The 18,387-nt window shown below is 45.9% G+C and overlaps 1 protein-coding gene across 1 annotated transcript in view; it reads right to left on the bottom strand.

Moving 5' to 3' along the window:
- MACROH2A2 (macroH2A.2 histone) overlaps positions 1-18,387 on the bottom strand; it is a 140,633-nt gene that overhangs the window by 36,175 nt on the left and 86,071 nt on the right. The window contains exon 7 of the mRNA XM_086922127.1: positions 3,694-3,783. Coding sequence (XP_086778253.1) covers positions 3,694-3,783 — 90 coding nt within the window. The remainder of the gene's footprint in view (positions 1-3,693; positions 3,784-18,387) is intronic.

Genomic DNA, 18,387 nt, shown 5'->3' on the forward strand with positions numbered 1-18,387 from the left:
CTGGCCGCGGTGTCTGCCGGGTCCAGTGCACATTTAATAGAAGCATTGGATATAAGCTTCCCCTCTTGGATGAGCATCTCAGCTGCCTCTTTGTATTCATCTGGCAGGTGCTGTAACAGGGTCTCCAGAGTGTCGTAGTGTGCCCTGTCATACCTGGCTAGAAGTGCTTGTGTATTAGAAATGCGCCAGAGATTGGCCGCTTGAGCTGCCACCCTTTTCCCTGATGCCTCAAACACCTTAGATTCTTTATCTGGGGGAGGAGCATCACCCGTTGTTTGTGAATTAGCCCTCTTCCGGGCATTAGAAACAAGAGAGTCCAAAGGCAACTGTCCCTTGATGTAAGTAGAGTCACTAGGTGCCGGTTTATACTTTTTAAAAATTCTTGGGTTCATCACCCTGGCTCTCGTAGGCTCTTTAAAGATCTCCCCAGCATGCTTCAAGACACCCTTCAACATAGGCAGAGTCTTGACAGTCCTCTCAGACTGAAAAGGTGTCAAAAAGAAAATCCACTTCAATGGGGTCAGCATGGAGCTGGACGTCATGGTTCTTTGCCGCCGTTCAATAAGGGCATTAAATGCAGCTGAATCCTCTGTAGGCTACGTTTTAACCGCATACATCCGAGTTAGAGTGAGGATCACCTGGGTCAGCAGCAGCTGCCCAGGGTTCATTGGTATCATCTGGCTCAGTGTAGACAGGATAGCTGAATTCATCCTCATCACCTTCCCCGGTGTCCACATCTGAATAAGTGGGTGAGACATCATGGCCATGTGGAGAAACCGGTTCCTCAAGAACAGGGGTCGAAGTGGAATCCTTTTTCTTCTTCAGTGGAATTTTGTAGAACTCCATTGGCTGTTCCGGGGCAATTTTCCGCTTGTGAAGGGAAAGTCTGCCCATTTCGGCATCGATAAATTGTTCTTGTTGTTCTTCCAACGAAGATTGTCGATGCTTTAAGGACGGGACCGCTGTCGTCGACTTCGGCACCGAGGACACCTTCTCAGGCACGTTGGTGGCCATTCTAGGGGCGAAAGCCTTCGGCGCCACTTTCGACGGCAACGTGAAATGAATGGGCGTCGACGCCTTCTGCGGTTTATCGACAGGCTTCGAAGGTGGAGGATCTTTTGACCAGACACTTGAGGCCTTGTCCTTGATGCGCTTTAGGGAGTCCGCCACTTGCTTGGAGAAAGCGGCGGACAGCTGCGTCGACTCGACGGAATCTTTCAGGGCACCACCAGACGTTGACTCGTGGATCGGTGCGCTCTTGGCCTTGTCTTGTCGACGCGGAGTCTCGAGAACCTTTGGATCACTGAGCTCTTTGTCGGTGTCGACTGTCTTCGGCGCAGATTTGTTCGGCTCGACTGCCTTGACCTTTGTCTTCGGCGTGGCAGACTTCGTCTCTACGCCCTTGAGCTGTTTCTTCGGGTTGATAACGCCTTTTTGCTTTGTCGGTGCCGACCGGTCCGAGGGCTTTGAACCGACCAAAGCAATATGCACCTTTGGTTTCGAGGGGGGCACCAGTGCTTTCACTTGCGTCGAGACCGGTGTCTTCACTTTCGGTTTAGTTTTCGCATGGTGCGGCTCAATAGCAATGTCCGTAGCCAAGCCCGAAGGCGGGGCCGTAGAACCCACTGGAAGATCTTGGGTAAGGCCTAGTGGCGATCCCTCGACCTGAGCCTTTTGAAGCGTTTCGGCCCCAATGTCAGTTTGAGTTAGCTCTTCGCCTGAGCTATCTTCCATGACCCTAAAGGCCCAGTCGTCGTCTCCTACCTAGTCGACGATGACTACTTCTTCCACGTCGAGCATTTCAACATCCGCGTCGTAGTTGTAGTCAACCTCCGACGCGGGATTCGACAGGTTCTCACAAACTTCCCGGTCAGCTCCTTCATCCCCGCCATCGAGTATGTTCACCGGCGCCGGTGCATCTGCTGGGCCTCCTGGCGCGCAGCGCGACGATGCAAAAGAGTCTTCTTGGATCGAAAACGGGAACAAGCCATGCAACTGGCTTCATCATGATCCGGCAAGAGACACTTGTTGCACACCGGGTGGACGTCGATGTGGGGATATTTTGAGTTGCACACGGGACATCTCTTGAATGGACTCCGGTCCATGATGGTCCGTCGATAAGGTCCCTGGCATCGACTGGGCCTTCAGTGACGAAAGCACGTGGCTTTCTGGAATCCGGCTCGAACTGTGCTGGAAGAATCGGGCACCGAACACAAGACTATACCGACGAAAAGCTAAAAGCCTTTTGGCTTTAAGAAAGTTTTATATCAATTCCGACAGAGTGAACCAATATACATCCGAACCCAATGGCGGAAAAAACAATCTGAAGATGGAGTCGATGCCCATGCGCACTGTAGTCCAGGGGAGGAGCCACCTATCTCGTGATTCTTCGAAGACTCTTCCAGGACAACAATGTGCGATCATCCGGACCCAACACTAGGCGGCGATCTATGCACAGATATGAATTCAGCAGCCCACATGCCTCGAACACATATATATACACATACACACATACTCCAGCCGCTAATACTATAAAATACAGTAACTGCTTTTCTGATTCAAGCATGTAAATCTATGAAAGATCCAATACTGAAGAAAATAAGTTACTTAACTGTAACAGCAGTTATTGTCTTAGACAATTTACCTGCATGAAGAAAAGGGTCTTAGAGATGAAGCTTGGAACAAGCTGGTTTCAGAGGCTACCTGCTTGTTGTGAGGGTGGGCACATTTGTCATGCAATACTTCAAGGATGAATCAAATTGAAAATGTGATATGCAGAAAGAAAACAAATTTAACATTCATACAGGATCAGCTGATCAAAGGGACGTATTTAGTAAGTAAATATTTTATTGTATATGGTTAATTAAAACCTTTACAAAATTTGCAAAGAGAATATAACAAAATCATTAAAATGAAAAATGAATGAAAAGCTACATTTACTCTCTGTTTTAAAAGGGAAGACAGAAAAAAAATAAAACAATTTGACATTTGCTGAAATCGGCGTTTTTTTGTAATCCTTAAACCTTTTATTTGATACCATTGTTCGCCATTTTTTCAGTTTGCATTATTAGGGACGTATTTAGATTAGAGTGAAGTTTGTATCCTGTCAGGGTGACTCAGTCGCTTTAACAGAGAACTTGTACCCCACATTTAGAGGGGTCTGCCAGCCCTGCGGACATCTCCAGATGTTGGCAGGAACCACCTGAACTGAGGTTCCGGTCAAAGTGTGCCGGACGGTACCATCAAATTGGCAAATGTTCAAACCTTTAACGTTTTTGGATTTTCAAAAATAACTTCCAAAGCGGGAATTTGTTGATGATAAATCAAAACCCAATAGGCCCCCACACTATGGAGTCATTCCCCATGGTGTAGACAGCATTTAAAACGTTTTTACAGTCCCTTACTGCCAGGTTTTACCCAGGAGTGACATACAGTGAAAACAGGCCTTTCAACCACTTATTCTAAAATCCGCTGAGCAAATCACTAAGACTTCAATGGCCTGTGCTAGGTCAGGCCGTGGGAACACTATCTCAGCAACAGAGCCATAGTAGGCTTGTCAGCAAGATACTGAAGACCCGCCTGCTTGTAAATCAGGCAGGCAGACTGAGGGTTTGGCAGAGAGGGTACTAAGTCACAGTAGCAATGGACCAATCGGGCTTAAAGTGTTTGCATATCACACACCCTTCAACTTACCTTCTGACACTTCAAGGGACCCATGGGACTTGCGTAGCTCCTTTACAGCCTCCAGGAATTCCTTCCCGCCAGCCTTCTCCAATGCATTTCCTACAAGAATGAGAATATAAATTAGAAGCTATTTCAAACTATAGGTATCTTGATATTACACAATGCTACAGACACATTCAACTGCAGTTTACAGGCTTAAATCTAATGATAGCTCATGCGGTTGAGGGTATGCTGTTGTGCTCTGTGTGTATACTCAATGTTCAGGCTAAAACTAACAACTTATGGAGCCCCTGAACAAATGTATGTGTGTGTGTGTGTGTGTGTAAACTAACTTTTTTAATGAATGTCTGCTAAAACAGTTTTCATGCAGCAACCATATACTGACAAAAGGTAATGATGAAAGGCTATTGTGATGCCCCACTAAATACGCCCATTGATACTTAAGGTCGATCTAGGCTAAAAATATGTTCAGGATTAAAGCTAGTTTTTAATCTTCACCCGGCCCACAAGGATACAAATAGAAGTCCTTGTAGTCATCCCAGAATAGGTATATACGTACCACAACACATCCAGTCAGAAATTGACAGTTTTAGAAAAGAAAAAAAACCACCACAAAACAAATTCATTGGAGCCCATTATGGTCCCAGAAGACCCCATGACCAGGGTGAAAACCAGACGATAAAGCATACTGCATACTGTGGGTGAGAATAGTCATACTTTTACGGAAGAACCTTCAGTGGGGTCCATCGCGCATAATATCCCCATCACGGGCGGACTCTAGTAGGGGCTACCCTGATATGCTGTCCATCGGTACACCAGCAATTTTTAAGGAGACTAGACTCATGCAAAGGAGTCCTTCACATAAAAAAATGTTTCACACTTCTCTGACAAAGTCCCTGAGGCCAAGCTCAAACTTGAGCAGGCTAAGACTCCATTTTCTCTATTTTTGTCTAATCATAGACAGGTCTTCCTTTGAAGCAGATGTGGTCTGTCCTTATCTTTCCAAGACCCTGTCAAAGAGTTGAGTCATTCAGACAATGTCATCGATAAGACACCTAATGAGCAGGCAATAACTTCTACATGGACAGGTTTTTCCCTAATTTGTTTAAAAAAATGTGTCTAAAGACTCGCATATTGATGCGCACATGTTGTCAGATATTGCTTGGATTAGGTCAAATTTCCAGCTCAGATAAGATACAGTATAAAAGGACTGCCAATTGAACACTTGACAGCAAAGATACTTTGGCCTAGATTAGGTCACAAGATGCGGCCAGAAGATCTTCAGACTTCTGTGATGCTGATGCGTCCAGTTCTGCACTGAGAGCGGATACGGAGCCATTTCTTTAAGGAGAGAAGCTACTGTTGAGGTGTGTTTTCCTCTCAAGGGAACACATGCTCCGGACTACTGATAACTACAAAATTTTGCTCTAAACGGGTATGCAGCACGATAATTCTCCCTAAAAACTATATGCGAGTTACACTGTTCCATGCTCTCCTAATATAGCTCATAGAAGTAGGTTTTAGGACATTATGGTGGTAGAGGACCTTTTAACTATGGTGAAGATGGTAATTTTATTCTAATTTGCACCGTGCATTTGTGCTGTTTTAATGATATTATGGGTGGTTATTTTAGATGTGCTAAGCAACAGGATCAGACTGTTGAAATAAACACTTTTTTACTTAGTGTCTTTTTTTAAGTGCGGTTCTTGTGTGATATTGTAAAGAACGAAATTGGGCTCTGTAAATTACCACAGCATCCCTGTTTAGGAACTACTAGTAACCTCATAACACAGACAATGCTTCAACTATCGAGTGGGGTTGTGTGGGGCAGCAACAACCTGTTTTTTCACATTCAAACCTTGGTGCATTGAACTACGCTCACTCATGACACCTGTGGGTGTGAAAGCATACCTTTTAGAGCTAAGCCAGCGTCTTAGTTCATGCAACATTTTAAGCCCAAGTGAAGGTTTTGATAGGCTATTTGAGTACTTGTAGCAAAGGGAAAGAATATCAATTTAGATTATCGAATGTGGAGGTAGCAATACTTTTTCTCTCTAAAGGGCGCAGTGCTAGTCTTCAGAATGGCGAAACTTTGCATGAGAGACATCAAGTCTCCATGCCTCTTAATTCAGCGGACTACAAGGGTTCATTTCCTCTAAGTGTTGAAAAACACAGGCTGCAGCTTCGTATCCTTCTTGGAAAATGTGGATATATACAGATAAAATTCTTTTTTTTTTTAAACCTAGATATCGAACACAGATGGAAAGGTTAAAAAATAAAAATACATATAAAACTAAATGAACTCTCAGCGTTAGTTGGAGTCTCGTAAACGGACAAACATTTAGTTTAAGAGATGCGGCTTCCCGGAGCAAGGTGGGACTGCAATATCAGCCGGGCAAATAGACAATCGCAATTATCTTTCACTGCCACACAAAGTCCAAGGATCCATATGCCTACACTTCATTGATCTACACAAGTTTCCTACGGCATAACACCAAACTCAAGGAGAAATGAAGTGTTGACCTGGTTCAAACATTGTTTGAAACCAGCAACGTTCCCTTAGATGCACTTTACTGTATGAGGCACTATGATCTTAGTCTGGTGAAAGGAATGTCAACAGGAATAATAATTCTTTTAGTTTCTTAAACCGGGTGAGCAATGAACTCTGCATTATGCTAGGGCAAAGTTTCACAATGCGAAACTACATGAAGCAACTAAATAACTCCGCAGGGCTACATGAAGTTTCGTAAGCGGCAGGGTTTGTCCCACACTGGAAAAATCAGGAAACTGCACCATGCGCAAAGTAAGGGGGCGCCGCTTCTTTCAGCGGCTCAAGCAGATATTCTACTAAAGCGGAGCTTCCTCAATGCAAATGAAGGTTTCTCTGTGGTAGCGGAATCTCGCCGGGAGGTGGTCTGGAGTAAGATTTAATGGTGGCGAGCGAGGTAAATACTTTGCATGCTAGGCAGAGGGGAAAACTCCATGAATGCAGCAGAATTTCACACCCAGGCCTACTCTATACCAAGACTCAAACTAGCATTTGCAACGCAATTTATTTTATTTATTTATTTTGAAAGTTTATATAGCGCGAACAAGATCTTTGCAGATATCAGAGCGCTTTACAAAGCATAGAATAACACCAGGAGAGTGAATAACAGGCCATTAGGTATAGCGTAGTTGTAGGCAAAAGTGGGGTGGGGTATGTACATGAGGAAGCATAGTAAAACAGGTACATCAATAATGCAAATAGTACAAATAGGTGTGAGCATAGACAGTCTGGTAAGTCAATAATACAAGTAATACGAATAATCGAAGGGATCGTACAGATAATACAGATCGGTGCAGAGACTTTAAAAATCCACGTTAATAAATCATGTGTATTTAGCCATAAGGATAGCTTTTACTTCTTTCTTAAAAAGTGTGATGGAGGAGATGATTCTGGTTTCAGGAGGGAGTGAGTTCCAGATCCTGGGTGCCATTCCTGAGAAGGAGCGTTTATAAGTTTATTCCTTCCAGAATATGCGAGGTTTTAGCAGAAGATTGTTTGTGCCTCTAGTGTTTCTAGAGCCGCCAGAGATTGTCAGCTTCTGGGTGAGGTAACCGGGTGAGCTCAGGTGTACAGCCTTGTGTGTCATGCAGGCGATTTTCAGATGTATTCTGGCTTCAAAAGGCAGCCAGTTCAGGGATTAAGTCAGGGGAGCTATGCGAGTGTTTTTTTGATTAATTATGTTTGAGCTATTGGCATTGCTAAATATTGCAACACCAATTGCAACAAATGTCTATAAATTATAGGCCAAAAAAATGTGTATTTATTTTTTTTAGCAATGGTGGCATGCTGCGCTTTAGATGAATAAATTTAGTAAAGTGCACCATACTGCAATTGCTACAATAGTTAATTGTGGATGTGTTAACAATTGAAGTGTGCACTGATGGCTGGTGGTGTGTGTGCCTGTAGAAATTGTACACTGATGGCTAGTGGTGTGTGTGCCTGTAGAAATTGTACACTGCTGGCTGGTGTTGTGTGTGCCTCGTGGAAGCGTGCATTGATGGCTGGTGGTGTGTGTGCCTGGTGAAAGCGTGTACTGACGGCTGGTGGTGTGTGCCTGGTAAAAGCGTGCACAGACTGCTGATGGTGTGTGTGTGCCTGGTGAAAGCGTGCACTGACGGCTGGTGGTGTGTGTGCCTGGTAAAAGCGTGCACACACTGCTGATGGTGTGTGTGTGCCTGGTGAAAGCGTGCACGGACGTCTGGTGGTGTGTGCCTGGTGGAAGCATGCACAGCCAGCTGGTGGTATTTGTGCCCAGTGAAAGTGTGCACTGACGGCTGGTGGTATTTGTGCCCAGTGAAAGCGTGCACTGACGACTGATGGTGTCTGTGCCTGGTGAAAGTGTGGCTGTGTGTGTGTGTGTGTGTGGCTGTGTGTGTGTGTGGCTGTGTGTGTGTGTGTGTGTGTGGCTGTGTGTGTGTGTGTGGCTGTGTGTGTGTGTGTGTGTGTGGCTGTGTGTGTGTGTGTGTGTGTGGCTGTGTGTGTGTGTGTGTGTGTGTGGCTGTGTGTGTGTGTGTGGCTGTGTGTGTGTGTGGCTGTGTGTGTGTGTGTGGTGTGCGGTGTGTGTGTGGCTGTGTGTGTGGCTGTGTGTGTGGCTGTGTGTGTGGCTGTGTGTGTGGCTGTGTGTGTGGCTGTGTGTGTGGCTGTGTGTGTGTGGCTGTGTGTGTGTGGCTGTGTGTGTGGCTGTGTGTGTGTGGCTGTGTGTGGCTGTGTGTGGCTGTGGGTGGCTGTGGGTGGCTGTGGGTGGCTGTGGGTGGCTGTGGGTGGCTGTGGGTGGCTGTGGGTGGCTGTGGGTGGCTGTGGGTGGCTGTGTGTGGCTGTGGGTGGCTGTGTGTGGCTGTGGGTGGCGTGTGTGTGGCGTGTGTGTGGCTGTGTGTGGCTGTGTGTGGCTGTGTGTGGGTGGCGTGTGTGGCTGTGTGTGTGGCTGTGTGTGTGGCTGTGTGTGTGGCTGTGTGTGTGTGGCTGTGTGTGTGGCTGTGTGTGTGTGGCTGTGTGTGTGTGGCTGGGTGTGTGTGGCTGTGTGTGTGGCTGTGTGTGTGTGGCTGTGTGTGTGTGGCTGTGTGTGTGTGGCTGTGTGTGTGGCTGTGTGTGTGGCTGTGTGTGTGTGGCTGTGTGTGGCTGTGTGTGTGTGGCTGTGCGTGTGTGGCTGTGTGTGTGTGTGTGTGTGTGTGTGTGTGTGTGTGTGTGTGTGTGTGGCTGTGTGTGTGTGGCTGTGTGTGGCTGTGTGTGTGTGGCTGTGTGTGTGTGGCTGTGTGTGGCTGTGTGTGTGTGGCTGTGTGTGTGGCTGTGGCTGTGTGGCTGTGTGTGTGGCTGTGTGTGTGGCTGTGTGTGTGTGGCGGTGTGTGTGGCGGTGTGTGTGTGGCGTGTGGCTGTGTGTGGCGGTGTGTGTGTGTGGCGTGTGGCTGTGTGTGGCGTGTGGCGTGGCGTGTGGCGTGGCGTGTGGCTGTGTGTGTGGCGTGGCGTGTGGCGTGGCGTGTGGCTGTGTGTGTGGCTGTGTGTGTGGCTGTGTGGCTGTGTGTGTGGCTGTGTGTGTGGCGTGTGGCTGTGTGTGTGGCTGTGTGTGTGGCTGTGTGTGTGGCTGTGTGTGTGGCTGTGTGTGGCTGTGTGTGGCTGTGTGTGGTGTGTGTGTGTGTGGCTGTGTGTGGCTGTGTGTGGTGTGTGTGTGTGTGTGTGTGTGGCTGTGTGTGGCTGTGTGTGTGGCTGTGTGTGTGGCTGTGTGGCTGTGTGTGGCTGTGTGTGTGTGTGTGTGGCTGTGTGTGTGGGTGTGTGTGGGGCTGTGTGTGTGTGGCTGTGTGTGTGTGGCTGTGTGTGTGTGGCGGTGTGCGTGTGTGGCGGTGTGCGTGTGGCTGTGTGCGTGTGGCTGTGTGTGTGGCGTGTGGCTGTGTGTGTGGCTGTGTGTGTGGCTGTGTGTGTGTGGCTGTGTGTGTGTGGCTGTGTGTGTGGCTGTGTGTGTGGCTGTGTGTGTGGCTGTGTGTGTGGCTGTGTGTGTGGCTGTGTGTGTGTGGCTGTGTGTGTGTGGCTGTGTGTGTGTGGCTGTGTGTGTGTGGCTGTGTGTGTGTGGCTGTGTGTGTGTGGCTGTGTGTGTGTGGCTGTGTGTGTGTGGCTGTGTGTGTGTGGCTGTGTGTGTGTGGCTGTGTGTGTGTGGCTGTGTGTGTGTGGCTGTGTGTGTGGCTGTGTGTGTGTGGCTGTGTGTGTGTGGCTGTGTGTGTGTGGCTGTGTGTGTGTGGCTGTGTGTGTGTGGCTGTGTGTGTGTGGCTGTGTGTGTGTGGCTGTGTGTGTGTGGCTGTGTGTGTGTGGCTGTGTGTGTGTGGCTGTGTGTGGCTGTGTGTGGCTGTGTGTGTGGCTGTGTGTGTGTGTGGCGTGTGGCTGTGTGTGGCGTGTGGCTGTGTGGTGTGTGGCTGTGTGTGGTGTGTGGCTGTGTGTGGTGTCTGTGTGTGTGGCTGTGTGTGTGTGGCTGTGTGTGTGTGGCTGTGTGTGTGTGGCTGTGTGTGTGGGTGTGTGTGGCTGAGTGGTGTGTGGCTGTGTGGTGTGTGGCTGTGTGGTGTGTGTGGCTGTGTGGTGTGTGTGGCTGTGTGGTGTGTGTGGCTGTGTGGTGTGTGTGGCTGTGTGGTGTGTGTGGTGTGTGTGGCTGTGTGGTGTGTGTGGCTGTGTGGTGTGTGTGGCTGTGTGGTGTGTGTGGCTGTGTGGTGTGTGTGGCTGTGTGGTGTGTGTGGCTGTGTGGTGTGTGTGGCTGTGTGGTGTGTGTGGCTGTGTGTGTGGCTGTGTGGTGTGTGTGGCTGTGTGGTGTGTGTGGCTGTGTGGTGTGTGTGGCTGTGTGGTGTGTGGCTGTGTGTGTGGTGTGTGGCTGTGTGTGTGTGTGTGGCTGTGTGTGTGTGTGTGTGTGTGGTGTGTGGCTGTGTGTGTGGTGTGTGGCTGTGTGTGTGGTGTGTGGCTGTGTGTGGTGTGTGGCTGTGTGTTTGGTGGTTGTGTGGCTGTGTGTGTGGCTGTGTGGTGTGTGTGGCTGTGTGGCTGTGTGTGGCTGTGTGTGGCTGTGTGTGGCTGTGTGTGGCTGTGTGTGGCTGTGTGTGTGTGGCTGTGTGTGTGTGGCGGTGTGCGTGTGTGGCTGTGTGTGTGTGGCTGTGTGTGTGGCTGTGTGTGTGGCGTGTGGCTGTGTGTGTGGCGTGTGGCTGTGTGTGTGGCGTGTGGCTGTGTGTGTGGCGTGTGGCTGTGTGTGTGGCGTGTGGCTGTGTGTGTGGCGTGTGGCTGTGTGTGTGGCGTGTGGCTGTGTGTGTGGCTGTGTGTGTGTGGCTGTGTGTGTGGCTGTGTGTGTGGCTGTGTGTGTGGCTGTGTGTGTGGCTGTGTGTGTGGCTGTGTGTGTGGCTGTGTGTGTGGCTGTGTGTGTGTGGCTGTGTGTGTGTGGCTGTGTGTGTGTGTGTGGGTTTGTGTTACTATCCTTGTGGGGACTTGGGTGTGATAACACACTCACGCTGTGGGGACTTGATTGCACTGTGGGGACCTGAACCCAGGTCCCCACAAGGCAATGTCCTTTAAATGATAAAAAATGGCTTCAGGAACATCTGTGCCAATTTTTACAACTTTTTAAAAAATTGTCTTGTGGGGACCTGTGTTTCATAAAGTGTGTTTATATTTTTGCTCGCTCTGCCCCTGTAGACAGGAGGCGGTACTGCAGCCTTAAACACACTTTGCATTCAAACACACTTTGTTCACCAGCAACACTTGTTAGCAGCAGAAAACACAGATATTTGGAAGGAAAAACTACATAACCCTGTTTTAAAAAATATTTTTTATGCAAAGTAACCTTTTTCCTTATTTCTTAAATTAAACTTTATTTACATTAAATTTTTTAATTCCGACTACTTGAGTTTAAAAATTGTTAGTGGTTTTATAAATATTGCTAAAAGCAGTTTGGGTCAGGTTTGAATCACAGATGACTTCACTACTGCAGTTTGATCCTTATCTGCAATTAAAGAATGATGGTGCATTAAACCGTGAACCAATGTAAAATGATCCAATCGATTTTTGCAAATTTGATTACATATTAATATGCACTTTGGAATAAGTTTTTAAGATGATGAGTGAATAGCTAGAGTGGCATTGTGCAAACAGGTACATTCTCTTAGACGCTGAACTGCAGTAATGTTATGTCCACAGCATGGGGACGTTTAATTTTAACAGAAAAAAACATGTTCTTTGAATATATTTTCTAAGAATGTCACTAATTTTCTAATATTGCCATAAGATGTAATTATATTTAAATCCTTTGAATTGCTTAGTTTACAAACTGTTCCCAAATCCCTACAAAGTCAAGCAGCTTAATTCCCCGAAATGGGTGAAGAACAGTCATATAACAAGCATTGGCAAAACCAACAGGTGTCACCTACAAAAGAGCTACTTGCTTTGTCAGAGTTTTTTTACATGTTGTACAGCAGCGTGCCTGCTCTGCGGCATGGATGAAATTGAAAGTGAAATTTTCATATAGCAATATGATACAGCCAAAGCGAACCACATCATGACACTAATTGTTATTGCTGGCGGGAGGGTGGGGGCCTGTGAGGAGTCAACACTAACAGAGGGGGTAGGGAAAAGAAAAATCCCTGACGGAGCCACTACTGATCACGGTATGAACAGCAGTTATCAGGGGCTCCTTGGCCTCCTTCAATTATAAAATGCAGACTCTGATATATATCAAGCTCAGTGAAGTAGGTGCAGAGACACAGGGTCGTAGTTCACCCTATTTAGTGGCTATTTTTTTAAAGCCAAAACAGGGGCGGTAGATATAAGACCAAATCCTTCCTACTGCATTGGCACCTACACGTATTACAGTTTGGACTTAGTGTTTCAGCTAAGGTGCAAAGTTCTGCTGTAAAATAGACCACCTCATGTTGGTGTCCACTTCAACGTGCCCTTCTTGTGTATTTAAATATAGTTTGCCTTCCTGGACCACACTAGTTTAACTACAACATACTGCAGTAGCTCGGGCTGTGCTCAACCACTTGCCTTATGAGTGAGATGGTTTTCAAGTCGGAAGAGTGGGAAGAATGTGACATTATGCTAGAGCTGCAAACTTGGAACTGGATTCTTTACTTTGGCATAAAATCCTGTGACTATGGTCAAATCACTTAATCTCCCCGTACCTAAAGAAAATTGTACGTAACAACTGGTGCTCATGTTAAGTGCTTCAAAAGTGGAGTGACACAAGCACAGCACTAGTGGGAATGAGGCATTTACAGAAGTATGTGAGAAGGGGCTTATGTTGCTTCACCATGAGATATTTTGTGTGGTTCAAGTCTACTAATGCTACCACAGCCATAGGCAAGGATGAGATAGACTACTGCTTAAGTCTTGAGATCAGTCATGAGGTAGCTGCAGCCTGTCCCACATCAGTACTAGACCTACTGAGAAGATGAACTGCCCATGTGTTTGTGTTCCTTCCTCTTTCTTTCAATTGGGAAAGTTAATATCATCTGCCTTGAGACAAAACTCAGGCAGGGCTTCAGGGCAATGACTCTTGCACATAACAAATGGCCCATTAACAAGTAAATAGGCTGGTGCACCTGACCCTCCTGAAGTTGGTTCCACTCCCAGAGTGGGAGATGGGCCCTGCTGGTAAGACCACACCTTTGGGAAGATAAGCAGCATGGGCTGTGCCTGATTTAAGACCTTGAAAGCAACTGGGCAAGGAATGAAGCATCTAAAACAGAGGGCCTCACTGCATAATATAAATCATTTGCAAAATGTCCGGAGTACATAATTGATGTACACAGCTGAACTCTTTTAGCTACTCGGAGCCCTTATTATGACTATACACTTATTCTGTATTAAAATGTCTCAATCCTCAAACCTCACTCCACGCAAGACAAGAAGGGCTTTCACCGCAGACACAGGGTGCATAAAGCATGCACAAGAAAATCACACTTAGGGGGTGAAAAATGGCTAGCTAAGAAGTGAAATATTTCTTTAGCATAATATGGTGTCTATGATCATATTAGTCAGCAGTTTTGAGCAGAGATTGTGGGATTTGCTTAACTGCAGACTATTAAGAGTGTTTATTAGTTTTGGAGGCCTATCTTTAGCAAGGAATCTACCATATGTATATTGGAATTTGAAGCATGATTGTTGATGTAATTAGACTGTCATTTAAGGAGAGCAGTACTTTTTAAAATGAGTCCCTATGCTGAATATATTTTGGGTAAGCCTAGAAAAGTATTGGTATACATCTAAGAAGAAAAAGCAATAGCATGGATATGGGTGTAGGCACAGAAAGTAAATGTGTGTCTGTTTTGGAATGTAATTGCACTGCAGGTTATGTTATGTTATGTTATGTTATGTAATGTAATGTAATGTAATGTTATTTCTAAAGTGCTCGAAAACCCAAGGGTGTCTTGGCACTGGTTGGTAATATCAGTAAGATGAGAGCAGGGGGAAACTAGATTATTTTCCTGAAACTCAATAATGTGGGAGCTGCTTTAAAAGGTATAGGCAGACTGCCTCAGAGGGCTGGGGCTTCAGAGGAAAAACAACTGACTCCCTATTTGAGTCTCTTAAAACTGTGACGAGGGACCGTCAAGGAGTTTTTGACCGTAGGTCTCCTAGGTTTTTACCAGGAGAGGGACTGTTTGAGGTAGCTGTGACCTAGATCATGCAAGGCTTTAAAGGTCATGCATAATGACATGAATTTAATGTGGTTACTCACTGAAAGCCAATGAAGTTCCCTAATGGAGGCTGAACTCGGATGGAATTTGGGAAGATCAAAAATAAGCCTGGCCGGCGCATTCTGCACGCTTTGGAGTTTCTTCACGTATAGTTTTTGGAGCTTAAGAAAAAGTCTGTTACAATAATCCAGCTTTGGCAGAATCTTCCTGATGATTCTCAAAGTGTTAAAGCACGATGAGACAACAGAACTAATATGCTTATTAAAATTCAGTTTGTCATCTATGGTTAGGCCTAAGTTTTTGGCTTTTTGGACTGGGGTTGGGAGAGTTCCCAATTCTGCTGGCCAGCATGCTGGGTTCCAAAACTGAGGATTATTATCAAACAGTAATGCCTCAGTTTTCTATGAGTTTAGTTTGAAGCCATGCTTTCTCATCCAGTCACTAACCGTCCTCATACAATTGTGAAACTGAGTGATAGTGACTTCTTTATTATTGGAGGCTGACACCACAATTTGAGTATAGTCTGCATAAGACGTGAGGGAAAATCCGAAAGATCAGGGAGCCCAATTCGTAAGCATAAACATTGAAGAGCAGAGGGTTTAGGGGGGACCACAAATGGAAGAGAGAAGGAGTTGGATGAAAATTTCTCCAAAATGACTGAATGACTTCTGCAATGTCCAATATTTTGAAGCGGTCAACAAGGGTGACATGATCGACCGTATCGAAGGCCACCGACAGGTCAAGAGCAATAAGTGCTGCGGAGCCTCCTTTGTCCAAGATAGTTCTTAATTCATCTGTGGTTTTTATTAATGCAGTCTCAGTACTCTGTTCGGCCCTGAAGCCAAATTGGGAAGTATACTACAGGTCCTACAGCTCATACATACTCTAGCATGGAAATAGTCTAAGTTAGTGGCTAAGCTGTAGACATTATAAATACAGCCATGCTTTACTCACATTTTGATCATGTACTCGTGTGGCATTGAGGGGGATTCAATCAACTTTGCCACATAAAATGCTTTGTATGCCAAATATTGATGTGGTTGCAGCACCAAATTCTCTGCTCTGTGGTTCACCAACCCACTAGCAGGGTGGGAACAGTGCAAAGACAACTGAAATACACACAAACGCAGATCTTCTTAACTAACGTGTCCTGCCTTAGCATGAAGTTATACCACCAAATGAAACCACGCTCAAACAGTGGGTATATGGAATAGCCTATGATATTTCCATACACATGTGTAATTTCTGCAAAAATAGCCACTTGACCCAGCTAACCCTCTTGACATTGTGTTGAAGTTTGTACTGTAGGGCTTAATCGTATATAAATCTCACACAAGACACTACTAGCTTGCCTTAGCACTGTCGTGCAATGCTTAGAATCACACAAAACAGACATTGGCATGCGATTCTTTGAAAATATGGTGCTCTAATATCTTTACTGTTTATCCAAGGGAGTGCAATGGAATATTACAAATATTAATGTAGCACTGCCCCAAGTTTAGTTTATCTAGATCACATGGTGGCACCACAGCCCCATGTTTCTTAACAAGTGAGTAGCCAGAAAATGAACATACCACCCACTTAGAACTAAAGCTCTGATGGCACCCAGTAAGTAAGCCCAACCCACCCTAGAAGAGCTCCTTTGTCTCTTCCATCCCGGCATCTATTCATTCATCCTTTTCCCCTTCCACCTATCTGTTGATATCAACTATTTCACCTTTACATTGTATCACCCATTCATTCTTTCATCCGTCATTCAGTTATCTATCTATCTATCTATCTATCTATCTATCTATCCTGCCATCCATTCATCCACATTGCCATCCATCCACTTTCCAATGCATTCATCCGTCCACTCTACCATCCATCCTCTCTACCATCCATCCATCATCCACTCTACCATCCATCCATCATCCTCTCTACCATCCATCCATCATCCTCTCTACCATCCATCCATCATCCACTCTACCATCCATCCATCATCCACTCTACCATCCATCCATCATCCACTCTACCATCCATCCATCATCCACTCTACCATCAATCCATCATCCACTCTACCATCCATCCATCATCCACTCTACCATCCACTGTGCCATCCATCTACCCACTCTACCATCCACTGTGCCATCCATCTACCCACTCTACCATCCATGCAGCCACTCCCTACTCTGTCATCCATTCACTCATTCATTCAACCTTCCATGCATTCACTAATGGATTCCACTCATCGAGCCATCCATCTATCACTTTGATCTGTCATCCTTTCACCTACCCATCCACCTATCAATTCATTCACTGATCCATCCAGCAATCCCTTTACTCTGCCATCCTTTCACCTGTCCATTCACCTATCTATCCATCTCTTTATTCTACCATCCATCCATGTCTTACCTCTGCCATCCTTTTACATGTTCATCCACCTATTCAATCGCTCTCTTATCCATCCAGCTATTCACTCTGCTATTCCTTCACCTATCTGTCCATTTAACTATCCATCCATCACTTTACTCTTAAATCCGTCCATATCTTACCTCTGCCATCGTTTCACATGTCCATACACATATCCATTCATTCCATGCACCTTTCACTCATTCATTTATCCACCTATTCATACATCCATCTTCCTTCATTTCGCCCTTCCTTTCTTTAACCCCTTCCACACTCATGACGAGCTGGGCTCGTCATGGTGTAGCCTCCTCATACACTGATGACGAGCCCAGCTCGTCATAAAACAATGAATAAAGCAATTTCCCAGCACAGGAGGGGAATTGCCTTAGCAGCCATGGAGTTAAATATTCCTTCTTTCTTTCCTTTTTCTATTTACCCATCTTTTGTTCTTCCTTTCTCCTATTTGCTTTTCTATTGAGGCAGTATTCCTTTATTGCATTAACTGCAACATTTTGTCTGCCCAGGTGCAAACATAATAGGAGCACAAAGAACCTCAGCCCCCGCTGTAGCTGCTGAAGCGACATGACACTCCTGTTTCTGAGCTAGGCTTTCTCCAGCTTATTCACTAACTTGTACTTATCAAGTTATTGCATCCCCATATAGACATTCTGGGTTAATTCAAAACAAGTGCCCTGCTCCCTTCAGCATGATATGCCTTCTGGACTCTTTAATCATGTAACTTGAGTAAGAAGAGTCTTTGGGGCATATTTACAAGCCCCTATCGCCACCATAACATCACTTTTTTTCTGATGTTGTGGTGGAGATTGGAGCTACGCCTTATTCACAAGGCAGCGTTAAGCCTCTTAACGTGGCTTAACCACACCTTGTGATTAAGGCCCCCTTTCACATTATACTTGAAAGGGGTGGGCAATGGGTGTTGCGGTGGGCGTTCCAACGAACACCCATTGATTTTGACACTGCCCCATATTTACAAGGACAGCGTAAATATGAGACAGAGACAGAATTAAGACCACCGAAAGCCTGGTCTTGAACAGGCACAACTTGGGGAAATGTTTAATTTCTCCTTGTTTTTGCTGTTTCTATGGGTGCTGCGTTGTGCAGTACACATGGAAATACCAAAAGCCATTTCAGATAGTATAAATAAAAACAATGGCATTTTGTAACTTCTGTGTGTGCTGTATTAAGCAGTACACATAAAAGTTTCAAAATGCAATTTCTTCCCCTACAACGCAGGCCCCCTTGAACTATAGTGTAAGGGTGTCTGCTTTGGCGCTAGGCTGCTTAATCTAGCACAAGCACAGGGGGAAACGCAGGGCTGCACCGTATCCTTGTAAATACGGCCCTGCATTCTGGAAGTGGCAGAGCGTAGCGTTAAGCCAAGGTGGCTAACGTCGCACTCCACCACTTCCCCGTAAATACGCCTTTAAGACTGCCCACTGAACTGTGATCATCCGCAACAGGTGTGTTTGTGGATTAGCAGCCAGCCAAGAAAGCCTTCTCAAGATTGGCTGAACAGGCTCATGATTTATTTTGATATTACTAGTATAAACATTTGACTCCGCAACATGCCTTCTTAAGTATTTCTATGTGGTT

This window comes from Lissotriton vulgaris, chromosome 5, assembly GCF_964263255.1.
Source record: "Lissotriton vulgaris chromosome 5, aLisVul1.2, whole genome shotgun sequence".
Lineage (NCBI taxonomy): Eukaryota > Metazoa > Chordata > Amphibia > Caudata > Salamandridae > Lissotriton > Lissotriton vulgaris.